The 26950-nt window shown below is 47.9% G+C and overlaps 3 protein-coding genes across 3 annotated transcripts; 1 reads left to right on the top strand and 2 right to left on the bottom strand.

Annotated features, from left to right (window-relative positions):
• Positions 1 to 14538: 14538 nt before the first annotated feature.
• On the bottom strand, positions 14539 to 16108 carry DFJ58DRAFT_820207 (uncharacterized protein; the record flags this gene model as incomplete). The annotated part of the gene is made up of 4 exons (XM_041391952.1): positions 14539 to 14888; positions 14956 to 15341; positions 15407 to 15468; positions 16084 to 16108. The coding sequence occupies 4 exons, from the start codon at positions 16106 to 16108 to the stop codon at positions 14717 to 14719; spliced, it is 645 nt and encodes a 214-aa protein (XP_041236645.1). The 3' UTR covers positions 14539 to 14716.
• Positions 16109 to 16932: 824 nt separating this feature from the next.
• On the bottom strand, positions 16933 to 17595 carry DFJ58DRAFT_917839 (uncharacterized protein; the record flags this gene model as incomplete). Its single annotated transcript, XM_041395552.1, has 2 exons — positions 16933 to 17323; positions 17379 to 17595. 2 exons carry the CDS (start codon positions 17593 to 17595, stop codon positions 17061 to 17063), a joined length of 480 nt encoding a protein of 159 aa, XP_041236644.1. The 3' UTR covers positions 16933 to 17060.
• Positions 17596 to 23710: 6115 nt separating this feature from the next.
• DFJ58DRAFT_198756 (uncharacterized protein) lies at positions 23711 to 24645 on the top strand. The gene is made up of 3 exons (XM_041379193.1): positions 23711 to 23976; positions 24042 to 24501; positions 24558 to 24645. The coding sequence occupies exons 1-2, from the start codon at positions 23776 to 23778 to the stop codon at positions 24432 to 24434; spliced, it is 594 nt and encodes a 197-aa protein (XP_041236643.1). The 5' UTR covers positions 23711 to 23775; the 3' UTR covers positions 24435 to 24501; positions 24558 to 24645.
• The last annotated feature ends 2305 nt before the right edge of the window (positions 24646 to 26950 follow it).

Below are 26950 nucleotides of genomic sequence, written 5' to 3'. Positions count from 1 at the left end.
TATTTTGATGATAATTTTCAAGCCTATGGGTATGTCCTTGCGATCATTGATGTTGTGATATGAGTCCGGGAGTGGCTGACTTGGAAATTGAGACGGATTTGGGATACGGAATGCCAGTGTTGGAACAGGTGTGTCATCCTGTGTTTCATCTGGTTGAATAAGCATGCCTCCCTCATGCTCGTTTGGATCAGATGTCCCTGATGGCCTGAAGGTGACGTCTATGAACGAGAATTCCTTGTGTGCCCACGCTGCTTTATAAGGCATTGTGGTAAGTTTGGATTTTGATAAGCGCTCTTGTACAGCTTTACGAAGATGCCAGTAGCATAATTGAATCTTTGCTTCAGGCCAAACACTTTTCAACATGCTGATCTCTGCCATGTCCTTGTCAACATGAATGAAGGCAGGGACAACACCATACTTGTCTCGAAGACACTGTGCCCACTTCCGCAGTGCAGTGGTGCGTTTTCCAATCTCAATCGACGTTGCAGTGGATAACAGGCAGTACGACAGTGGGAACCCAGCATTATCAAACTCGCCAAGGACACTATATAGTTCAAGGTGCTTTGAGTTCGTGTTATCTACTTTCTGCGTGAGTCATTGCTCTCGATAAATTCAATTACTCACAGGTTGCATCAAGGGCAATTTCGACGATGTTTTTATGAAGGGACTTCGCAATCTTCTTCATCCCCCAGCAGACTTGCTCAACACCATCAACCTCTTCAATATCAAATATATCTACATCCCCTGCGAGCTCATCAAGCAATAATTTTGCAGATGCGAGTTGATTTTTGTCCTTCTTCCACAGGATTTGGCTCATGCAAGACCAAGCAGAATGAACTTGTTTGGATGTGATGTTTGGGAAGAGCCCCTGAATCCGTGGTACCAATGTGCTTGGTATACTCCACTCGAGGTTATCGCGGATGATTTCTGTTGCCTCCGCTGGCATTGTGACATCAAAGTATGGCGTGTGTGAGTCATGATGCTCAATATGGATGGACAAGGTCCGCTGATCAATATTGTCAGGGGTGCGTTGGCAACACGACACAACAAGAGTGCTGTGACAGTCAAAACATTTTATCCCCACTGTATCACGGTGTTTGACACCTTCTTTTTGACTTGGATGGGCCTTCTGCTTCCGTGAGACGTCTTGACAGCACCAGAATCGAGTCTTATGACCCGTTTTCAACATGAAGTGATCCTTCACTCTGTCAACCTTTGTGAGTCAACTTAACACTATTCTAAATGGTCAAACTCACTTAAATCTGTATCCAGTAATCTTCCAGATTTCAAAAGCAGTCATTTTGACTCATTCTCGTTCATTCATGAGTGGATCTACAAGCACGGTATAGTGTCCATAGAAGGAAATGACCTTCGAAGTCTTAAAAGCTCTTCGGAGCTCCATGAAGAGACTTTGACTATCTTTGTAGCTTCGACTATGGATTCCCTGTCACATAATATATGTTAGTATTCATCAATAAATTCAAGGTAGTGGAATCACCTCTGAAGAGTCACTTTCCACAGCTATTGGATGTTCTGCATTGTTTCCAGCTGTTCTAGCTACCACAGTTGGTGCCATAGGTGCCAGTGGAGGGGGTGGGGCAGGCCTCGGCTCTTCAGGTTGGGCCTCTCTTTTTCTCTTCCTCCGAGCAGCTGCATTGATTTTGTCATACTCTCGGCACCTCTCACATGTTTTCCAGGTACTATCATGAGGGAGAACATTTTTGCACTTTGACTTCGAGCATATCTGTAGTTCAGGTAATAAATCTGAGTCCATGGTATGTGCTTGTAGTAGAGTACAACTATGTATGGCACAAGTCACTCGTCTCTGTTGGGGTCACATTCCTTTTTTGGATGCCGGCGGGAAGTCACGTGACGTGTCGGAGGGGGGGGGGGGGGGCGAGCTGGGAGAGCTCACAATCATCTGCTGATCGCTGTCATCGCCATCTCTCTCATTGCTCGTTATCTCATTATTATTAAGCCCGCTGGCTCTTTCTCTGCCCTCACGCCACCTCTCGTTGCTTGCTACAACCTTCGCATGAGCTGTGACCCCGTGAATCAGCGGGGCTCGGAAGAACTTTTTGTCTGCACGCGAGGCACACAAATCAAGAAGTCCAAGAAGCCACAATGAGCATTCTTTTCTGCGTTCTTTCTGTCATTTCTATCGTTTGATTTGTTTATCACGAATGGGTGACTTTCCGCGACATTTGTTTTGATTCAAACCTTAAAAGTCAGACTGTTGTCTCGCATTTCGTCGCAATCTAGAAATGCTGTCCAAACTGCAGACCAACCGTACCCAGATTCTTTTGTAAATCAAATCTGGTCCCTAACCTCTCACGAACTCGTCAACATCCACGGCTTCAGTGGCACCCTCGCCCAAAATCAAATCTGCATCTAAGAATAACGAACGCTGAGCATGGTAGCGTCTTTGGTGGGGCGTGCCTACTGCGGGCGCAGTCTCTGCCATTGAGCTTTGTGCGTCTTTTAGATCCTGAGGTTCTTTGCTGACCGAGATTGTAGCATTGATTAGAGAAAGTGTCGTTCAATGGGCATTGGACTTGTGAGTTTTTGGGTTTTAGAAAGATGGTAGATACCGATGCATGGTATAACATTTTATTTAGACACAGTGAAGCTTATGATGGACATGTTTGTGAATCTCCGCTTTTGTCCCTGTTTCTTTGGTCGATTGTTCATCATTGCGATAGGTCGATCGGAGCGGAACGAGCCTTACAACTATCTCTTCATCGATTCTGGGATGGAATCAGGAGAGGAGAGGAGGGGAGGGAAATGTATACTTGTAGTTTGTCGGCAACAGCAACAAAATAATGTATGTGAAATATCTACCCTCTTGTTCTCGTACCACTGCCAAAATATTGGAATATGCTCCGACACAAGTCTACATTAACATCCCATCCTTATAAGTTCTCACCCATCATATTTCCTACCCCCGTCCGCTTTCCTTCGTGCATGACATCCTTTCATTCTTCGCTTGCCGATACCGGGTCTGTTGTAAGCTTTCAAAGACTCAAACCGATCATTTCAGCCAAGTCGTATACTTGCACGGGTGATCATGAGTACTGCAATCAAGTTAGTGGAAGACAGTTGTAGGAAGCTAGAATGATATGGCCAGGGCAATCCCGGAAAGAGGATGTTCCTTACTATCACTTACATACATTATGATTGTGGCTCGGGCGCTCAAAGAGTTCACACCCTCCTACTTTCCTCTATCATGGATCGTTCAAGGTTGAGACAGGGATTCATGCGTTTCCGAGTCCTCATCATAGGACAAGCGAATGCAGGAAAAACCACCATCCTCCAGAGAGTTTGCAAGACACGGGAGATCCCAGAAACATACAACAGCGACGGGGAAAAGGTGCATTCCATGATACCAGTACTAGTGACTAGGATGATAATTATTAACCGACGGACATTGGAAATCAGATCCATCCCGCTGTGTTGATGACATACAGAGAGGTAGGGAGTGTTCTTGATGGTTGGTAATATCACTTGACGAGTTCTCAGTGGGGAGGGCACATTATCAAGAATGAAATAATATTTCGAAACAACCTGGGATTCGTCTTTCACTATTCACACGGAGGAAACTCCGAATTCAACAACGTGAAGGGTTTTATCGCAAGCCGTTCTAAGGAGACACGTTTAAGAGATCGAATCCATGTCATATGGTAGCTGGTCAATTTTTTGGCGTGCGCTATCTCACATTCCTGGTGCAGGTACTGCATTCCGATGGATGGAGATCGCAGGTCTTTCACTGAAGAGGAAGTCGAGTTTTTATCTCAGTGTGACACTGGAAGCAGTAAGTTTTTGGATCTGTTATGGTTTATCATAGACTGATTTACAATGCTCAGTTCCAGTAATAGTGTTGTTCACTAAATTTGACACACTCTATGACGATGACTCGGAATTTGCAGAGCTGATAAGTAAGGGAGTATTGAGAAAAGACGCTAAAGCGCTGGCCCTGCAGCATGTCAAAGAAGCATTTGCCAATGGGGCACAACTAAAGCTTTTATACAACCGCATGGGGAACCAACGTCCTCCAAAATGTCACATATGCCTGCCTGGTAAGTTGACCAATTCTCGAGTTGCTAATCAGTTTGCTACTTATCTTCGCTCATGGACATTTAGATATGGACAACAACGGTGCAGACTGCGGGCCACTTATCGAATGCACGGCTGAAGCTCTGGATGATGATATGCTCAAACAGCTGTTTGTCTCAACTCAGCAGACCAACTTGGAGGTGTGCATGAGATATGCAGTCGAAAGGTAACTCGTCAAACCTCACTTATCTGTGGCGAGAGATAACTCACTGTGTATTGAGGTCACTTGCACAGCATCTTGACTCCCCGGAGACAGTCTCATCGATACTTGGGAAATCCGATCGCCAGATTGTATATGATTTGGGTAGATGGTTTCCACAAACTTCAGTGAGATCGTAGGAATTGTTGAAAACTCCTCATTTATATTTGACGATTACTTGCAGATAGTACGTCTGATCACATCTCTGCCAGCATGCTGACCTAAGACATTGGTGACCCATTGACAGTTTGTGAGTGTGTTGATGCTCTGTCAAGCTCGAGCCTCGCTGGACAGACGCGTTGCTGATCCCTTGACAGATGGTGAGTGTGTTGATCCTCTGTCGAATTCGAGCCTCGCTCACCGAACACGTCGCTGATCCCTTGACAGTTGGTGAATGTGTTGATCCTCTGTCGAGTTCGAGCATTGCTGACCGAATGCATCGCTAATCCCTTGACAGTTGGTGAGTGTGTTGATCCTCTGTCGAACTCGAGCCTCGCTGACCGGACGCATCGCTGATCCCTTGAGTCGGTGAGTATGTTGGTCCTCTGTCGAGTTTGGGTCTCGCTGACCGAACGTGTTGTTTATCACTTGACAGGATGTGAGTGTGTTGATCCTCTGTCGAGCTCGAGCCTCGCTGACCGAACACATTCGGGATCCCTTTGCAGGCCGTGAGTGTATTGATCCTTTGTCGAGCTCGAGCGTCGCTGATCCCTTGACAGTTGGTGAGTGTGTTGATGCTCTGTCGAACGCGAGCCTCGCTGACCGGATGGATCGCTGATCCCTCGACAGCCAGTGAGTGTGTTGATCCTCTGTCGAAGTCAAGCCTCACTAACCGGACGCATCGCTGATCCCTTGATAGTCGGTGAGTGTGTTGATCCTCTGTCGAGCTCGGGCGTCGCTGATCCCTTGACAGGGTGTGAGTGTCTTGATCCTCTGTTGGGCTCGAGCCTCGCTGACCAAACACATTCGGGATCCCTTTGCAGGCCGTGAGTGTATTGATCCTCTGTCGAGCTCGAGCCTCCCTGACCAAACGCGTCGCTGATCCCTTGGCAGATTGTGAGTGTATTGATCATCTGTTGAGCTCGAGCACTGATGTGTTGATAATAATAGTATGCAAGTAGATTTATCCTGAATCACTTCTGCCTTTTAATCATGGTTCATCAGGGTTATCACCCTGAAGATGAAGGGATGTGGTCCATGTTACGATTTTCGGCATGTCCCATTACTCACAGTTTGTCCACATAATTCTCATCTCAAAGGTTTACTAGCCCTCTGGGTCGTCAACAATGGAGAAAATTATGCAGCTTGGTTCTGGTGAGATTTTAGACCACACGACAATTGAATGTGCTGATTACTGATCATAAGCTGCTGTTATTATCTTCGAAAACGCTTTCTATCTTTGGGATCAGCAACCCTATCATGAGCAGGAGTCTATTCACCCTGTTCGTGTTGCTCTTCAGCAGTACATGGTGTCTCCCAATGCAACCGCTGTTAGGGAAGCTCTGCGCTCTGCCGTCCACACATATGAAGCAGATCTCTGGTGGATAGCAGGGTTAATCGAACGCTCTCAGAAGAAGGCGAACTTGATCAACACGATTGTTGAAGTTATTTTACAGCACCGCCTGCGTATGTGATATCTGGTGCAGTTGTCGCAGTCCCGCTGATATATCCATATCCAGCAAGACCTGGAGTCTAAGCAATACAACAATTTGGGCTCAGTGAATTGTGGTTTCTTGATTTGCTAGTGGCATGTCCGTGGAGTTGTTAAGAAGGTGGAGCTGTATGAAATGTTATATGATCAAGCAATTGGCGTTTTTTTTATTTCGTACGATGCTGTAGCCTTACTCAAAGATAAGAACTGCATCTTTCCATACAAATACTTTAGGGTTTGGCTGGATCAGCGGTGGCATGGTGCATAGCAATGTGATGGGGTAGGCTTTCACGTCGTACGTCCCTAGTACAATGCCATGGTTGCATGGATCGACATGGCATTGCTACAAGATGTGTCAAAAGTACGTCATCAGCGTGCACTGGAGCGCTGTCGGTAGTTCTCTGACAGACTCTGATGCTGACAGAAAGTTTAGCACATAAATAGCGATCAAGTTAAGACCCGACACTTAACTTTGAGAGAACTAACGCCGGGCGGTTACCTGCTCACTGCTACTGAGCAGGGCATTCAATCTCATATATCATATCTCCATCGTTGTCATCGAAGAATATCGAGATCAGAAGTGCTGATTTTACTAAGCGGTGACCAGTGCGAGTGATGGTAAAGGTTAGGAACTCATCTAGGCAACATCTACTAGGTAACTGCGCTAATGTAGTAGTCTGTCGGCTGAAGTCAAGCTCAACACACCCACATGTTGGTCGAGTGGAGTACTGGAGGTATTAGGAAACGTTGAACAAAGAAGACGGCAGTTCAGGATGAATTATCATCGCGAATACGAAATCGTGGTGAGAAGATTATATGAGCGATCATCACTGAAACCGGATGGACCTATATTGACGCACAGTGAGTGCCAGAAAGTTCAAGAACTCCTGGCAAGTGAGATACATAGATAGTTGGAATTATCGGTATTATGTCTTCCCCCATCAATGGAACGCCTTTGGGAGCCAGATTTGGCACTCCACGCCGTCACTTTGGACGGCGGCAAGTGCCTGACAGGCGATTAAAGTACGGTACACCTGGGGTTCAAATATTCAGCAGTGAAAATGGGGAGATAGAAGCCATGAAATGTACCTTGCATATCTGGATGCGTACAATTTTTGCAAATGGTGTAATTACAAATCGTGCAGTGCCCGCTCAGTGAAGGCGTCTCCTACATCCTTTGCATCGTCCCCGTCATCCTCATCTGGAGAAGTAATTTTCCATATATATAGTGATCCCAGTCACGGGAGGACTTTGTCGTGGAGGACAAGGGAGATGTTGCACGCCAAATACTTACTTACACACTATCCGTGATGACGTAGGATCTAGAACCTGACAGACGATAATTATTCCCGACTCCCACGGTAGTGGGGGGTTCTGTCTGCAGCAAACGTGCCAGAATTCTCTGCAAACAGACTTGCAGGAATTTCCCACGCACTCCTGGGAACTCTTTCATCCGTGAGATTCTGTCTGTCACCCGTTTCAAACCTGTATAAGCACTCTGTTTGATCGGTTGGCACTTGTCTTTGATTTTCACTTTCTTCTCGTTTCTCCTGCATTGTTGTGAGTCGTTTTCGTTATTGATCTATTACAGTTCTCTTATGCCCAACCGAGACTGTACTCTGACAAGGGCGTAATCTCCCAATTCTCTCTCTTAGAAGGTGTACTACCAGACTGTAAATGTAAACGGAACATATTGTCGATAGGCGTAATGTGGCGTGCCCGACGGGGCATCCAAGTTGGACGCGAGAGAGACGTAGCAGTGCACGCGAGGACAAACAGCGCGTAGGGATGCATGGGCAAATCTGCTAGTGGGGGACTGTGATACAGGGTGAGTTTGAAATAATAGGTATGAGTGACCTAAGAAAAACGAGGCCACACCTTGATGCTCATTGGCGAGGTCAAACATTGAGGCCTGAGGTACGAATGACCGGAGGCTCAGCGCTCAGAGGCAGAAGGAAGAAGCTGCATTGTCTGTATGAATGGGCGAGGACGACAGAACGGAGAAGAATTTCACATATGAGAAGATGGCAAGGGCCGGTGGAGTCGGGAACTGGCGCGTCAGCGGCGCTACGATATAATAGACTGATCCAAGAAAAAGGGTCTAGAACATCCAACCAGTGTCGGAAGCAATATATGTGGAGTGATGCATGCAATGTCTCAACTCCCAGCTTCCGGATCCCAAGTCCATTCGAAAATAACGGGAATTATCAATAACCGTGCATGCGCAACTTAGACTAGCATTAGTGATTAAGCTAAGATTCTGCGTGCCAGATGGTTTTCTTGTAAAGTGTAGTGCTGGGATATCGATTTGAAAGTTTCTAATTGTCCTCACTCAAGTCTCGTTGGAACGCAGACGACGAGGATTTAGCCAGCAAAACGAGGACCCCATTGCGAGAGCAAGAGGCCCCCAATGGATTCTGTCACAAACAACCGCAAACTCGAGCCCGTACCTAATATACAATGGGAGGGTGCTAAAATGGGTGGGTGCGCAAAAGATTGCTAGCGAGACAAGTAATTCGAGTGAGAAGAGGCACGAAAACTCAAGACTGAAAACAGCGTACCTAGCGAGACAAGTAATTCGAGTGAGAAGAGGTAAGGAACTCCGCTACACCCAGTCTCGCTAGACATAGACTGTTAACTCCACTAAAGGAGGTGGCAATGAGGATCGCCTAAGACATATTAGTCATGCCGAATGATGCACAGAGGCATCGGCCAAAGGTGGCAACGGGACTGGCCCGAAAGAAAGCATGAATAATACGTCGAGAGATGCACAGGCATTGACCAAGGGCAAAGGGACTGGCCCTAAAAGAGGCATGACGACCTGGGAGATGCACAGGGCATCGGTCAAAGGTGGCAAAGGGACTGGCCCTAAACAAAGGTAATCTCTTCGGGAAGACCCGAAGTATAAGGCTGCTGAGGAGCACGCTCGTCCAATTACCCTGGTGTATCCACTCCCACAGAATTCGAACGGATTTGGGAAGAGGTTCACGCAGTGAACCAGCAGTACTAGTGATACATGGTGAACCGGTGAATTGAACGTCAACTGCGCATCCTACCAAACCCCACACTTGTGGAGTCAGTCACTAGCTAGGGCGGGTGTTCTAGATTCCTACGTCATCACCCGCCAATCTGATACTCAACTCTGACAGCATTCCCGTAGTGTGCAACATCCCACTTTCTACTTGCCCTGCTCCATGACATTGCCCTCCTTTGATTTATATATAAGGAAGGATGGCGAGGTACATTACCTCCTTCACTTAGCACCTTTCGTTTCTTCCACCGGCCCTCTTGCGGTTAATCGTCATTAGTTCGCTTTTTGATTCTTATTCAAATGTGGAATGCATTGACCTCTTTCAGTTATTCGAGGAAACGCGGCACAACCTTGAAGAGCCGCACACTGTCACTCACAATACAGGAGTGGGACACAGTCACCTGGAAGCAAGTCGGACACCCCCTTGCGGGCATACTCACCGTTTCCGCATCTTTTGGCAGTAATGATCGTCACCGGCAGCTCTCAGATCGACGAACCATCGCCATATTCCAGTGCTCAGCCCTGTGGACATCAAATGTGCCTATCTACATAGATCGCAAGCACATTCTGAGTGGAGGTCAGGATAAGATGATATCAGATTGGGCAGTGCCCAAGGATGTTTTGCCAGAGACACCGGCATCAGCGGCACGTTTCCGTTGATTTCCTGTCCCTTTGTCATCTCATCTTCTGCCAAGGCTCAAGTTTCTATTGCAAAGGTGTGTTTTCGTGCTTGACTCTGATAACACAAATTGAGCGTGCTTCGTGCCACAGATCCTTTCACTCAACACAAAGCCCGTCACCGTTCAGCCCTCCTTGACCCTGAATTCTCCAAGCGGCACCATATTTGCAAACCGCAGCAGGGCCAAATTGGAACAAATGTTATGGGAGGATGCGCTTCTCGACGCGCAAAAGGTACAATGCCATCCGCTCAGGTAGTGTTTCAGCTAATGCTCACTTCGGCGATACATAGGTAATCGAACTCGAGCCTTCGTCTCATGTTGGATATCAGTTGAAGCATATGGCGCTCTATGGCGCACAACGCTATATTGAAGCAATCGAGGCCTTCCAGATGATGCTCGCGAAATTGGCTAGTGCCCACAGCATGCAAATACGAAGTGAGTTCTACGTAACACACGTGTTTAGATGTTCATCTTTCCTCAGAGCTACGCAACAAGTCTGTCAGTCCCTCTGAAGCAGAAAGTGTCATTCGAAAGGCCATAAATGTTCAGCTTGACTCCGCACCACTTCGTCTGCTTGATACGACCACTGGACTCTTATGTGATCGAGAAGCGCAGATAAGCGCCTTCAAGAAAAGCGCAGATTACAACGAGCTTTTGTTATCGATTATGGCGCATCCAGACCTCTCATTGGGGCGCATCGCAGACGCGGTGGCGACGTACTTCCGTTACGTCATGTTATCTCATAGATGGGGAGAGAACGAGCCACTGCTTCACGACATCCAGGATAAGGGCGTGTACAAGTTGAAGGAGGCCGGGGGTCTCATGAAATTGCAGTCATTCTGCAAATTAGCTCGTCACGTGGGGTATCACTGGGCCTGGGTTGACACGTGTTGCATTGACCAGAATAACCACGTCGAGCTCCAAAAATCACTCAACTCTTCGTTTGCCTGGTATCACCATTCAGCGCTCACGGTCGTCTACCTCTCGGATGTTCCGTCTTCGTCCAAATTTGGCGCATTGGCTAAAAGCTGATTGGAACACCCGAGGATGGACCGTCCCGGAATTCCTCGCTCCTAAAGTCATTCGCTTCTACCAACAGATTGGACGCTATATCTCGACGACCACTCTCCCAACCACAAGGAGTCTGTGGAGATTATGCTTGAGTTGGAGGATGCGACAGGCATAGATGCACGCGCCCTTGTTGCCTTCCAACCAGGGATGAGAGATGCTCGAGAGAAACTGCAATGGGCGTCTGCGCGTGTCACCACTGTGCCGGAAGACATTGCATACTCATTGTTTGGTATCTTCGGCATCCAGCTACCTATCCTGAATGGCGAAAGTGCGCAAAATGCGCTCGGGCGGCTCCTGCAGGAGATTGTGGCTCGGTCAGGGGACATCACTGCCCTTGACTGGATCGGAAAACCATCCGAGTTCAATAGTTGTCTTCCGGCTGACATCACTTCATACGCAGCCCCTCCATGCGCCCTCCCATATTTGTCTGAAGACGAGATCCAGACAGTAGTTTCTTCGCTGCAACACACTGTGGCCGTGGATCAAGCTTCGAAATTTTACGATCAGCTCACTAATATGAGCTATCCTCGCTTTACGAACCGCAGGCTCCGTCTGCCTTGCATCATATTTCCTGTCACTGAAGTCAGACGGAGGTCTGGTGCAGCCCAAGAGACATTATTCACATACAGAGTCAAGTCGGACGGGCTCGATGACCTACTGGTCACCACCGAAGAGAAGCTGATCCAATTCTCACGACTCAGACCAACCCGACAGACATTCTTACTTGTCCGTCCTTGGGATCGTCGCCTCCTCGAGCTGCCTGACTTCGCAGACGATGCAGAAAGCTTGGGAAGTTGGTCTGAGCCCGAGTCCCTTGACGGCTCGCCTGGAGAAGAGGAGTTGGCTGATTTGGAGTCTTACTCACAGGCATTGCAATTGATAGCCCGCCTCGGACAGCCGTTCGGTGCATTTTTGCTTGCCCAGCAGCGCACCGGAGAATACAGGAGGATCGCATCGGATCACGATATCATTGCACAAGTCAAAGATGTGACATCTGTGCATAGCATGATGGACATCAGGACGCTAGAAATATTATAATTGTGTATGTCTTTTTTCGAACATCGGATGGTTTCGGTTTGTTACTTGATGATACTCACGCAGATGACACCACGTCATTCTGTCTGACAGTATTGATACCCCTTCATCCTCTATACCCACCTGCACAGTTCTCTCGTACTCGGGCTCTAAAACAACCGATAAATAGTGACACCGATTGCTGGCGCTATTCGATCGTGCAGTTAACCCGGTTCAAGCGCACATGAACATCCTCCCCGACTACCACTTTAGTGGAGGAGGGCGAACCAGACCATACTATCCCGGACCATGAACTAGATCATAGCACGATCCTTCAACCAGACGTAGCCCTCGAATCTGACCTACGTACGTCTGCCGTTGTCATGGGCTTCGCTAGCTTTGCCTGTTTTGATGCCTTGCATGGAAATTTCGCGTGTTGCCTTTCTATCTGGTTGGATTTTCGTGCGTGGCTTTTCTACCTAGTTTTGCGATGAGCTGTGGTACACTTCATCATCATCATCGTTGAACCGTCCTGTTTGGACTCGATTTGACCTTGGGTTTTTGCCCCCCTTGTCTGCGTTCTCCCGCGGGCAATCAGCAGTTGCACTATTATAACCTACGTACTTGGTGAGACGATCATTTGTATGACACTATACTCTGTGCATCGTTGGAATGCCGATAGCTTTCAACTTTGGCCCTGCCTAAAAAGCAAGTCCGATGAATGGCCGAGTAGTTGCTGTTCCGAAGGTGGAGTCAGGGCCTTGGGCGCATAGTCGATATGGCACTGCAATGCCGGGTACCAATACATATGCTCAAATCTTCGAAGTGCTCGCAACGAGCGGAGTCATTTGGTTTATATCAGGGGGATACCACACCATGCAAGCTAAACGTCAGTTACAATATTGTCAAAGTCCTTGAAGTAACGAGTTCAAGGGGAATTTCAGACTGTCAGCTTCAGCAAGATATGTCGTTTTACTAGAATAACTCTGGCATTTCAATACAAACAGTACAAGTCACGTCAAACGGCTGAGATATCGACAAGGCAGGTGCGCTTGCGCGTAATATTTAGTTCTTGCAGTCGCAGCTACCAGCCTGGCAGTTGCAGCTGTTGACAGACAGTCAGAAAACTGTCCTTGAAATATCGCAAGGCAAAACTCACGTGGAGGTGCAGTTGCATTGCTGGGTGTTGTTGTTGAACATGATGATGATGGTGGTGAGTGCGGTTAAGCTACAAGACGGAGTCAGTGGCGTCACAGTGAGGGGGTGCAGAATCGAGTCAGACAACTCACCTGGCATGTGAGGCAGTTGATAATAGAGCGGATTGCTGTAGGAAAAGTCAGTCAAAGAGGGGCCATTTTATATTGCTAGCCATCAGTGCTGTGAGTCGGAGTGACCGAAATGGACAGATGATAAGCGGAGTGGCATCTGTCTTCGTCAATCCCAGGATTGTCAACACTGAACGTGATACGATACAGCCCCACAGGGTCCAGCAGGAAATGTAATTAGAAAGGGTCGGCTTCTGCTCCAAGTCCGACGAGATAAAGACCTACGTAGGGAGCTGCGGGACATGTATGCCACCATCCGATAACCAGGGTTGACTTGAATTAGACAGTTATGACAAGTGTGAAGGCATGTATAACTTGAATGAGTACTAGTATTGAATATTGAACCATGATGTCATTGGATAAATGACTGTGGCTTGTCATTTGTTCATCCAGTGGCCGTAGCATGTGAAAACGGGATCCGGAGGGACTTGCCGCGTGAGTAATTGACAACAAGAACGCGGTTGGTGCTCTTGAATTCGTCTCGGAGACGAATTCAAGGACATCAACCAGGACCTCTATTGCGACTCTGACTCCTATATAGCTACATTTTCCTCGATGGCCTCACATTCTTAGCAAACTCGTTGCCCATCCCTGTGAACTGCTAAATTTTAAACTGTTTGCATGAATGCGAGCACATCACACCCTTTCATACCGGACATCCATTCATCTGCCACACTATCAGATATCTCGGGTCTAATTTGAACTTATACTACGCTTATCGCATGTCTCTTCTGATTGCCCTCATACTTCCGATCTGGACTCTGTCATGTACAAATGGTCCCTCAATGACCGAAGAAACTCATCTTCAATTCGGAGTTCCATTCATCGCCACACTCCACACCATCTCCTCACTAGCAAACAATCCATCGGAGTATCCGCTGCAAACACGATAATTAAAGTCAAAGGAGAGGATTCAGAACTGACGAGACGAACGATTGAACTGATGCTGCAGCGTGTTTACCGAATTTGAAAGCACGAGGACGAGAAAAGACCTGCAAGGACAGAGGGGGAGTTGTTGTCAAAGTCCCCGCGCTGCAAGATAAGAAACCCAATCACGTAGCGGATGTAGACATCTTTGGACCCATAAGCAACGCTAAAGGCAAAGCATGCGCGATGGACGAAGGAGTTGGCGATTTGAAAGAGCAGGTGAATAGATCTATTTGTCCTCCCTTCTCTTGCACGGCGTTGCGCTCGAGATTGAATGCACGCTGTCAGACACCTGCAAGTAGTCGCTGTATCAAAGCTGCATACCTGGAGTTGCATGATATGGTGTTTGCTCTCATGCGTGCTGCGAACTTTGTTTCAGAGTACCACAAGAAAACAGACATTTAACTTTTTGTCTCGTCGCCTGCTTGTGACTTGAGAAGGAAGCCGATATTTGTAGTTGGGGTACTCCCACTTGGACCACTCCCGATCACGCAACATTCACTCGCATAGTGAATACGCAAGTAGACACCCCGCACAATGAGATAGATGACAACCAGGTCAATCTATAAAATATACATAAATGAGAGAGTACAAACGACCCCAGATATGAAATGATTAGCGTAACAAGGAATCTATGCAATATGGCGTCCAGAGTTGCATCACGAACATTCACAAGCATCTAACCTCGCCATGCAAGGACCAAGCTCAAGCGCCGCCCCTCACACCAGCAGCAGGAAAGACACTCCCCACAATCTCCTTAAACGCCCGATCATCCTCGTACCTTTCCCTCCTCTCCTTAACAATGACCAGCAACACAGGCCTCTCCCTCCTGTGAATTTTCGTATCATCCGCATCGCTATCGAAAGTTGAGGATGTGCTGAAAACAGTTGAGCGCTCGGAGCACCAGGCTCGTGGAGCGCGAAAGGGGGGTGGATCGGGGTGACGCAGATGGCAAAGAAAATGGAGAGGGAGAGCAGGTGCTTGTGGGAGACGGCGAGCGCGAGAACATGCGGGTAAGCACCATCCGCGTGCGAGGTAGCATACGAGTAGGACCACGATAGGGGTTAGGACGGATGATGGTACGTGTGATAACGATGTCGTCGTGGTCGTATTCATCGACAGGCGTAGCGGAAGTGGCACACGTGTCCGTAGTAGAAGTAAAGGGTGGGGATGGGCACGACCCCTCCAGATCAGAATCTCCCCCCTCAAAAGGATCGACTACAACCTCATGGTCCGGCCACATATCACCCACGCTTGCTCGCTCGGTCCTGACGCAAAGGCCCTGACCTATCAGTTTTGGAGTGCCGGTGTTGAAAAGCGATACAAGTCTCTGAAGAACAGGATTGATGTGAGCGATAACATTAAGATGCAGGAAAATGAAACTAAAATACTGACTGTGCGAGTGCGCCGCAGCGGGTCGAAACGCTGTGCATCCAGGGGGTTTTGACGTGCGGGACCTATTTCCATTTTCATGTCTATACAGTAAGAAGAGGATACAAGTCTTGGAGCTATCCGATGCAAGCTAGAATCTGAGAATGTGAATGAGAGGAGTGGGTGATAACCTTCTCATCATAGCGAAAGAGGTATTTAAGTAAATACCTAGTGTACAAGCAACTGTGGACGATGAATTGTGGAAGCAAAGCGCACGCCACTCACCATGCCACCAACGTTTTTGTTCGTTTGCTTGGACAACTGCTCGTTTGCGTACTGTGGAGTTCGCCCACAGCCCTGGAGTATTTAATCCTGGGGTTTGAAAGCGTGATTCGCAACATAACTTAGCATTAAAAGATATGACTCAACAGGTATGTGCACGTTCTTTGTCGTACGGTCGTTGTGCTGAGGTGTTATGCGCAGATATGCCACGCACAATCCATGTACGAGCTTCGAAATGGCCCTCGGCCATCGTACGCGCAGCTCAATGGGACAGAACCTGAGTTTGAGGTACAGAGGGTGAGGAGGGTGGCGGTGCAGAGGGAGCAGGCGCGGTTGATTGTGGTGAGTGTTAGAAATCCTATAGTAAAGTCGCGACGCGGTACTTATTGACATTGTGATGTGATGTAGGTGGCACCTACTAGAAAGGCAACAGGTGACGGCCATCGTGGGCAGGCATATCAAGATGATACAGGCACAAGGAGATGACTTGCTTACCTGGGACAACATGATCGCATGGCGTCGATAAGCAAAGATTTCGACGATGCTAGTTATCAGGGTTTCATACCTACTGTTATAAAGAGTATTTGTAGCATTAGCGTTGTGTAGTCGATGTACATTCTATATTATGACTTACAAGGCTCTCGTCCTTCGGAACACGCTTGTCCACTCCGCACGTCCAAGTCCGAGAACAGTTTTCTAGAAAATCCCGGTTGTAGTTAGAGACTATCTCCAGCCTTTCGGATCCCTGCTGAATCAGTGCTGATACTACGTTTTATCCCATATTGTAGCCTCGGGTTTGCGGACATCTACATTGATCCTTCTTGACTACAGATCATGATTATCGACACGTGTCAGAGTCCTCAGTGCATAGTTCGGCTCCAGCTCAGCGTCAGATGATCGGATATCTTCCAACTTTGCTGATACTGAAATTCTAAATGTTGGAGAATCTCTTTTCAGATGCGTCGTTCATACGCCGTGTCAAATATTGATATGAATGAAGATAAAGACTCGTCACGCAGTTGGGGATCCAGCTACCAAAGGAAGATCGTTGGTGAGGAGCAGAAAACATGTGAGAGTATCAACAAAGTATCAATGAATTTGTCGGTTCAAAGTTGCTTTGTTTACGTAAAGTTGTTTGCGGCCGCGTTGAATTGGACGCATCCCGAGACCTCCAACACGTTGGATAATATAGTAATTTGAAATGCATGAGTATAAACGTCCCACAGCTACCATCACTCTCGAATCAAGTTGCACAGTACTACTATGTAAATATCGATCAATGCCATACGGTAGACAACAGCGTTCCAAGAAGACCCAGTATCACCAAAATCCATGCCAGCATGGAGCAAACTGGAAGACAAACAAATTCGTGTAAGCTTCGCCAGATTTTACATAGCTAATTCATCCCAGGAAGCGCGTCCTTCAGATGCTCTTTCTTCAAGCATCGTGCAATCACACCGCATGTCCTACACTGCCGCTCCTTCACCTCAAATGCATCTTCACCGTACCCACTGCCCGCTATATCGGGGTGTCTATCACCGTAGTATGGCTTACTACCGTCACCGTGAAGGTAACAGGGCGATGACAAGCAGTAACTTTCGCCAAAGTTCGACTTTAGACAGCGGCAAGTGCCTGGCGGGCGATCAAAGTACGGTACACCTAAGATTCACAGATTCAGCAGTCAAAATAGGGAGATAGAAGCCATGGGGCGTACCTTGCATATCTGGATGCGTGCAATTCTTGCAAATAGTGTAATGACAAGTCGTGCACCGCTTGAAAACGTCTCCTACATCTTCTGCGTCGTCCTCGTCATCCTCGTCTGGAGGAGTACCACGGAATCGCGCAAAACAACCATCGCATTTTGTCGCAGGAATCGGGTTCCGCCGACGCTCTTCCCAAGCCAATTGTTCCATCCTATCGATGCTGTCCATCAGTGATCCCGGCCCACTCCATTTTTTTCATCATTTTGTCCACCCTGTGTAAGATGGCCGGCTTGGTGCAGACACTGCGTTTGTGCACCTTCCAGTCAACTTTCTGGCACTCCGGGCTAGAAGAAAAATATATGTAAGACTCCCAGTCTAATAAGCGCTAGCGCTGATGCCTGTCACGTACGAGCAGTAGCTGTCCCAACCACCACAAGTCAGATCAAAGGTTTTTATCTCTCGCACCAGCTAGTACTCACATAGTTTTCTGACATTTTGAACATCGTAGCGGCTTTTCACATTCGATCTTGCACACACTGCAATGGCGCATGATGGCGAAGGAAGAAAGGGTGGAGAACAGCAGGCTCAAACCTCAAAGGACCTAAATAAGTTGTTCGGTAGCAGCAACACCGCGTGCTGATGCAGGCCTGAACCCTGCATGATTTTATGTCACGGATCAGCAGGAAGAGGTGTGTCTCCTCCTTCATTAATATTGCACACCACTGGGTGGACGGCTATCTGACACATCAGTGAAATCCTTTGGGCAAGACCCTGGCGTCTCTGTTCCACCTGTGAGTTCAATACATCATATTTAATCCTTCTACGCCAGCCATTGAAGTCATCAATAAAACACACCACGGAAGTCACCCAAATTTCTGCGAATCTCGTCTATCTCGTCCTTGGCGACAAATCACAACATCTAGATTGTTACTTTGTTACAATATGCGCTCAAAATGTGCAATATCTTTAACACTAACAATGAGCGTTGAGCCATGAGATGCCCCTTACATTGCTGAAGAATGGGTTAGACGACCAGACCCTGCTCGTGTTTGGCTCAGTCTTATATTGCAGCTGATACTGAAGTGGCAAGTCAATATGGGTCCTTTTTCAATATGGCCGCCCTTACTCAAACGTGAAGTATAGATCTTTCGCCCTTTTCTTCTGCGTGGATTCCTGTTTCATGCTGCACCAGAGAAGAAAAACGTCTTAGGCTTTACGACCTCCCAAAGTATGTGTTGAAAATCCTCGAGAATCTGCTACTACAAATATGTCTGTTCGCCAGTAGACGGTCGCGGTCGATATCGCGGGACATACCACATGCACAGACATTCACCATTCGGACTCAGTGTGTACAGTGTTTTTCCGTCTTCACAATCTCGTAAAAATAGGTCTCCAGACAGACGCCGTTCTGACCGTTTCCAAACAAGTCTTCCAAGTTTCCAGAAAGTGTCGAGATACATGCTACCGTGACTCTACCTGAATTAATTGACATCGGTAAATTGAGGCTATTGACGAAGCTTTCAATTGGACGTTGGCGGGTCATGGTGAAAGCAAACCTGGAGCTGCTCGACCGTAGCAGGGCGTCAGGAAGTGTTATCGAGGAGTCAGGCGAAAGGGTCACCAGTGAAGGACAAGGGCAGTGTCAATGCGTGATTAAAATTATATATATATAAGGTTGTCTACGTATCCATATGCATCGTCAAAGAGTCCCGAATCTTCCAAATAATATATGTATAAGGCTACAATATTTCCAGGGTCCTGATGTCCATCATGGTATGGACAGAATATATGTCTTTGACTTCTGCAGTTATATCGTAATCTGATGCGATCCTCTTGTATTCTCCGCCACGCTGCTGCGCTAGCAAAAATGCGCCGAACGGCTGTCCAAGGCGAACGATCAATCTCAATGCACGTGAGCAAGATTCCGAATCAGCGAACTCTTCTTCCCCAGGTGAATCGTCGACGGACTCGTCAGAGTCATCAAGCAAAGACTCGAGCTGATGACAATCTCTCAAGCGTTCCGCATCGTCCGCGATGTCAGGCAGCTCAAGGAGACGACGATCCCAAGGACGGACGAGTAAGAACGTCTGTCGAGTGGGCCTGAGCCGCGAGAATTGGATCAGATTCTCTTCGGTGGTGATCGATAGGTCATCAAGTCCGTCCGCCTTGACTCCATAAGTGTATGATGCCTCTTGGGCTGGACCAGACCTCCGTCTGACTGCCGTGACAGGAAATACGATGCATGGTAGACGGAGCCTGCAGTTCGCGAAGCGAGGAGCGCTCATATTGTCAAGCTGGTCATAAAGTTTCGAAACCTGATCCACGGTCGCAGTGTGTCGCAGCGAAGAGACCACCGTTTGAATATGATCTTCAGACAAATATGGGAGGGCGCGTGGCGGAGCTGCGTATGAGGATATGTGAGCCGGAAGACAACTATTGAACTCGGACGGTTGTCCGACCCAGTCAAGGGCGGTGGTGTCCCCCGACCGAGCCACGATCTCTTGCAGGAGACGCCCGAGCGCATTTTGCGCGTTTTCGCCATAAAGGATAGGTAGTGCGATGCCGAATATGCCAAACAATGAGTACGCGATGTCTTCCGGCACAGTGGTGACACGCGTAGACATCCATTGAAGTTTCTGTCGAGCGTCTTTCATGCCAGGTTGGAAGGCGACGAGGACGCGTGTATCTATGCCCGTCGCATCTTCCAACTCATCCATGATCTTGACAGACTCCTTGTGGTTGTGGGAGTGGTCGTCGAGATATAGCGTCCAATCCTGTTGATAGAAGAGAATGGCTTTAGGAGCGAGGAATTCTGGGACGGTCCACCCTCGGGTGTTCCATTCACTCTTCGCCAACGCGCCAGACTTGGCCGAAGGCGGAACATCCGACAGGTAGACGACTGTGAGCGCTGAATGGTGATACCAGACAAACATGGAGTTGAGTGATTTTTGGAGCTCGACATGATTATTCTGGTCAATGCAACACGTGTCGACCCATGCCCAGTGATACCCTGCGTCACGAGCTAATTTGCAGAACGACTGCAATTTCACGAAACCGCCAGCCTTCTTCAACTTGTACACGGCATTGTCCTGGATGTCGTGAAGCAGCGGCTCGTTCTTTCCCCATCTATGAGATAACATGACATAACGAAAGTACGTTGCCACCGCGTCTGCGGTGCACTCCACTGGAAAGTCTGCATGCTTCATAATCGATAACAGAAGCTGTTTGTACTCTGTAGTCGTCTTGAAGGCGCTTATCTGTGCTTCTCGACCACACAAGAGCCCGGTGTTGGTGTTGAGCAGACGAAGCGGGGTGGCTCGGGTTGTAAAGTTGAACGTCGATGGACTTTCGAATGATATCTTCTGCTTTGGATGGACTGATATACTTCTCGCGCAGCTCTGAGGAAAGAGTTGAGCATCTGGACACGCATCTTACTTAAGGCTTACTTCGTATTTGCATGCCACGAGCACTGTCCAATTTCGCAAGCATGATTTGGAAGGCCTCGATAGCTTCACTGTAGCGTTGTGCGCCATGAAGTGCTGCATGCTTCAACTGATATCCGACATGTGACGAAGGCTCGAGTTCAATGACCTGTGTATCACCACAGTGAGCATCGGCTCTAAAACAGCTGCCTGAGTCATCGTACCCTTTGCGCATCGAGAAGTGCATCCTCCCATAGAAAATTTTCCAACTTGGCCTTGCTGCGGTTTGCAACTATGGTGCCGCTTGCAGAATTCAGAATCGAAGAGAGCTGAATGGTGATGGTATTTGTGTTGATTTCGAGTACCTGTAGCACGAAGCACGCTCTAATAGTGTTTTCAGAGTTAAGAGATGGAAACATGCCTTTGAATCAGGAACTTGAGCCTTGACAGCAAGAAGATGCGGAATGAGATGTCGAAGGGGCGGGAAATCAACGGGAAACATACCGTTGATGCTGGTTTCTCTGGGAAAGTACCCTTTGGCACTGCCCAATCTAAGATCATCTTATCCTGACATCCACTCAGGATGCGCTTGTTATCCATGGTGACACATGATGTCCACAATGCTGAGTGTTGGAAGGTGATGAAGGTTCGTCGATCTGAGAGCCGCCGGAATCCGAGTCCAACTTGGCTGTCAGAAAGTGTGGAAGTGAAGGGTGTGCCTGTAAGGTGATGAGAGATTTGCTTCCAGGTGGAGGTGGACTCAGATGTGTTCCACTCCATGCCATGATTGGGCGTCTGCGTGGGTGACAGTGTTGGACCCATATAAAGAGAGGTCACCGAAGAGGGCTGAATGGGCGACAGGCTTTGCATTGATTAAGAGGATCTGTAGCACGAAGCATGCTCAAACTGTGAGTCTGTGATATCAGAGTTAAGGATTCGGAAACATGCCTCTGAATTAGAGACTTGAGCCTTGGCAGAAAAAAGACGCGAGATGAGATGACGAAGGAGCGGGAAGGCTTTTAGGGGTTGTCCGAATTGCTTCCGCCGAGTAGATGAATTCCACTCTGGTATGGCGGGATCTTCACTATCGACGACCGTCCACTGAAAGAAGGCGTGTGATATATAGGGAACTTAAGGAAAACCATGTCATCGGTGAAGGAAAATGAAAAAAGGATGTTAATGCTCTGAATGGTTGCGCGCGCAGGACTACATGGTCATTAGTGCTTAAGCTTTTTAAATGACTTAGTACTATAGGTTGTGCCGGGCAATTATCTATTACTAAGCAAGAGATACGTTCTACATAGAAACATATTCTTTCTGAAATGACTTCAGTACAGGCAGCGTTTATGACTAAGTAGGAGACACGTTCTATATAGAAAACATATTCTTTCTGAAATGACCTCTTTACCGACCAGGAGAGCCTCGGAATTTCTGCATAGAATCTTACTCCGTAGCCATTTTACCGAGCAGGATACGTCGGAATTTCTGCATAGAATCCCACTCCGTTACTCCGCTTCATTCTAGTAGCAAACGTTCTAGGTAGAATTATCCTTACATAAGCCTCGTGAACCTGTAGCGACGGAGTTAAATTTGACGAGAATATATGGATCCGTTGCTGGAACTGCACGCTATTGACTCCGAAATGGGTTGGAACTGCACGCTATTGACTCTGAAATGGGTTGGAACTGCACGCTATTGACTTCAGGAACAGGAACATGTTAATGCTCTGAATGGTTGCGTGCGGAGTTTGGAGCCTGTAATTGGCCGACTGAAAGAAGGCGTGTGATATATAGGGAACTTAAGGAAAACCATGTCATCGGTGAAGGAAAATGAAAAAAGGATGTTAATGCTCTGAACGGTTGCGCGCGCAGGACCCTTCTTTCAGTGAATGGTTGCGTGCTCAGTGAATGGTTGCGTGCGGTGAAGGAAAATGAAAAAAGGATGTTAATGCTCTGAACGGTTGCGCGCGCAGGACCCTTCTTTCAGTGAATGGTTGCGTGCTCAGTGAATGGTTGCGTGCGGCGGAGTTTGGAGCCTGTAATTGGCTGACTGAAAGAAGGGTCCTGCGCGCGCAAACCGTTCAGAGCATTAACATCCTTTTTTCATTTTCCTTCACCGCACGCAACCATTCACTGAGCACGCAACCATTCACTGAAAGAAGGGTCCTGCGCGCGCAACCGTTCAGAGCATTAACATCCTTTTTTCATTTTCCTTCACCGCACGCAACCATTCACTGAGCACGCAACCATTCACTGAAAGAAGGGTCCTGCGCGCGCAACCGTTCAGAGCATTAACATCCTTTTTTCATTTTCCTTCACCGATGACATGGTTTTCCTTAAGTTCCCTATATATCACACGCCTTCTTTCAGTCGGCCAATTACAGGCTCCAAACTCCGCACGCAACCATTCAGAGCATTAACATGTTCCTGTCCTGAAGTCAATAGCGTGCAGTTTCCAACCCATTCAGAGTCAATAGCGTGCAGTTCCAACCCATTTCGGAGTCAATAGCGTGCAGTTCCAGCACGGACTCATATATTCTCGTCAAATTTAACTCCGTCGCTACAGGTTCACGAGGCTTATGTAAGGATAATTCTACCTAGAACGTTTGCTACTAGAATGAAGCGGAAGTAACGGAGTGGGATTCTATGCAGAAATTCCGACGTATCCTGCTCGGTAAAATGGCTACGGAGTAAGATTCTATGCAGAAATTCCGAGGCTCTCCTGGTCGGTAAAGAGGTCATTTCAGAAAGAATATGTTTCTATATAGAACGTGTCTCCTACTTAGTCATAAACGCTGCCTGTACTGAAGTCATTTCAGAAAGAATATGTTTCTATGTAGAACGTATCTCTTGCTTAGTAATAGATAATTGCCCGGCACAACCTATAGTACTAAGTCATTTAAAAAGCTTAAGCACTAATGACCATGTAGTCCTGCGCGCGCAAACCATTCAGAGCATTAACATCCTTTTTTCATTTTCCTTCACCGATGACATGGTTTTCCTTAAGTTCCCTATATATCACACGCCTTCTTTCAGTGGACGTCGTCGATAGTGAAGATCCCGCCATACCAGAGTGGAATTCATCTACTCGGCGGAAGCAATTCGGACAACCCCTAAAAGCCTTCCCGCTCCTTCGTCATCTCATCTCGCGTCTTTTTTCTGCCAAGGCTCAAGTCTCTAATTCAGAGGCATGTTTCCGAATCCTTAACTCTGATATCACAGACTCACAGTTTGAGCATGCTTCGTGCTACAGATCCTCTTAATCAATGCAAAGCCTGTCGCCATTCAGCCCTCTTCGGTGACCTCTCTTTATATGGGTCCAACACTGTCACCCACGCAGACGCCCAATCATGGCATGGAGTGGAACACATCTGAGTCCACCTCCACCTGGAAGCAAATCTCTCATCACCTTACAGGCACACCCTTCACTTCCACACTTTCTGACAGCCAAGTTGGACTCGGATTCCGGCGGCTCTCAGATCGACGAACCTTCATCACCTTCCAACACTCAGCATTGTGGACATCATGTGTCACCATGGATAACAAGCGCATCCTGAGTGGATGTCAGGATAAGATGATCTTAGATTGGGCAGTGCCAAAGGGTACTTTCCCAGAGAAACCAGCATCAACGGTATGTTCCCGTTGATTTCCCGCCCCTTCGACATCTCATTCCGCATCTTCTTGCTGTCAAGGCTCAAGTTCCTGATTCAAAGGCATGTTTCCATCTCTTAACTCTGAAAACACTATTAGAGCGTGCTTCGTGCTACAGGTACTCGAAATCAACACAAATACCATCACCATTCAGCTCTCTTCGATTCTGAATTCTGCAAGCGGCACCATAGTTGCAAACCGCAGCAAGGCCAAGTTGGAAAATTTTCTATGGGAGGATGCACTTCTCGATGCGCAAAGGGTACGATGACTCAGGCAGCTGTTTTAGCCGATGCTCACTGTGGTGATACACAGGTCATTGAACTCGAGCCTTCGTCACATGTCGGATATCAGTTGAAGCATGCAGCACTTCATGGCGCACAACGCTACAGTGAAGCTATCGAGGCCTTCCAAATCATGCTTGCGAAATTGGACAGTGCTCGTGGCATGCAAATACGAAGTAAGCCTTAAGTAAGATGCGTGTCCAGATGCTCAACTCTTTCCTCAGAGCTGCGCGAGAAGTATATCAGTCCATCCAAAGCAGAAGATATCATTCGAAAGTCCATCGACGTTCAACTTTACACCCGAGCCACCCCGCTTCGTCTGCTCAACACCAACACCGGGCTCTTGTGTGGTCGAGAAGCACAGATAAGCGCCTTCAAGACGACTACAGAGTACAAACAGCTTCTGTTATCGATTATGAAGCATGCAGACTTTCCAGTGGAGTGCACCGCAGACGCGGTGGCAACGTACTTTCGTTATGTCATGTTATCTCATAGATGGGGAAAGAACGAGCCGCTGCTTCACGACATCCAGGACAATGCCGTGTACAAGTTGAAGAAGGCTGGCGGTTTCGTGAAATTGCAGTCGTTCTGCAAATTAGCTCGTGACGCAGGGTATCACTGGGCATGGGTCGACACGTGTTGCATTGACCAGAATAATCATGTCGAGCTCCAAAAATCACTCAACTCCATGTTTGTCTGGTATCACCATTCAGCGCTCACAGTCGTCTACCTGTCGGATGTTCCGCCTTCGGCCAAGTCTGGCGCGTTGGCGAAGAGTGAATGGAACACCCGAGGGTGGACCGTCCCAGAATTCCTCGCTCCTAAAGCCATTCTCTTCTATCAACAGGATTGGACGCTATATCTCGACGACCACTCCCACAACCACAAGGAGTCTGTCAAGATCATGGATGAGTTGGAAGATGCGACGGGCATAGATACACGCGTCCTCGTCGCCTTCCAACCTGGCATGAAAGACGCTCGACAGAAACTTCAATGGATGTCTACGCGTGTCACCACTGTGCCGGAAGACATCGCGTACTCATTGTTTGGCATATTCGGCATCGCACTACCTATCCTTTATGGCGAAAAACGCGCAAAATGCGCTCGGGCGTCTCCTGCAAGAGATCGTGGCTCGGTCGGGGGACACCACCGCCCTTGACTGGGTCGGACAACCGTCCGAGTTCAATAGTTGTCTTCCGGCTCACATATCCTCATACGCAGCTCCGCCACGCGCCCTCCCATATTTGTCTGAAGATCATATTCAAACGGTGGTCTCTTCGCTGCGACACACTGCGACCGTGGATCAGGTTTCGAAACTTTATGACCAGCTTGACAATATGAGCGCTCCTCGCTTCGCGAACTGCAGGCTCCGTCTACCATGCATCGTATTTCCTGTCACGGCAGTCAGACGGAGGTCTGGTCCAGCCCAAGAGGCATCATACACTTATGGAGTCAAGGCGGACGGACTTGATGACCTATCGATCACCACCGAAGAGAATCTGATCCAATTCTCGCGGCTCAGGCCCACTCGACAGACGTTCTTACTCGTCCGTCCTTGGGATCGTCGTCTCCTTGAGCTGCCTGACATCGCGGACGATGCGGAACGCTTGAGAGATTGTCATCAGCTCGAGTCTTTGCTTGATGACTCTGACGAGTCCGTCGACGATTCACCTGGGGAAGAAGAGTTCGCTGATTCGGAATCTTGCTCACGTGCATTGAGATTGATCGTTCGCCTTGGACAGCCGTTCGGCGCATTTTTGCTAGCGCAGCAGCGTGGCGGAGAATACAAGAGGATCGCATCAGATTACGATATAACTGCAGAAGTCAAAGACATATATTCTGTCCATACCATGATGGACATCAGGACCCTGGAAATATTGTAGCCTTATATATCTGACTGCCAGAGACCTCTCGGCGGTTTTCTTGGCTGCAGCACAACCATTCACATGCAAGGATCAAGCTCAAGCGCTGCCCCTCACACTAGCAGCAGGAAAGACACTCCCCTCACTACGTATGCATAGATATTGAATGAAAACTATTCAACTGCTGTTGAAAAAATGTACAAGCACAATATCTCTAACGTCCTGATATTCGTCAGATTGATAACAGAAGCCTTGTCTTTGAATTGTACAATAATATCGTGATCCGAGACGATCCTCTTGTACTCTCCGCAGCGCTGCTGTGCTAGAAAAATTGCACTGAACGGCTGTCCAAGGCGCATGATCAATCA

The sequence above is a fragment of the Suillus subalutaceus genome, assembly GCF_016647625.1.
Source record: "Suillus subalutaceus strain FC151 chromosome Unknown DFJ58scaffold_211, whole genome shotgun sequence".
In the NCBI taxonomy this organism is placed as follows: Eukaryota; Fungi; Basidiomycota; class Agaricomycetes; order Boletales; family Suillaceae; genus Suillus; species Suillus subalutaceus.
The sequence above is the reverse complement of the archived record's forward strand: the minus strand, read 5'-3'. Positions and strand labels throughout refer to the sequence as shown.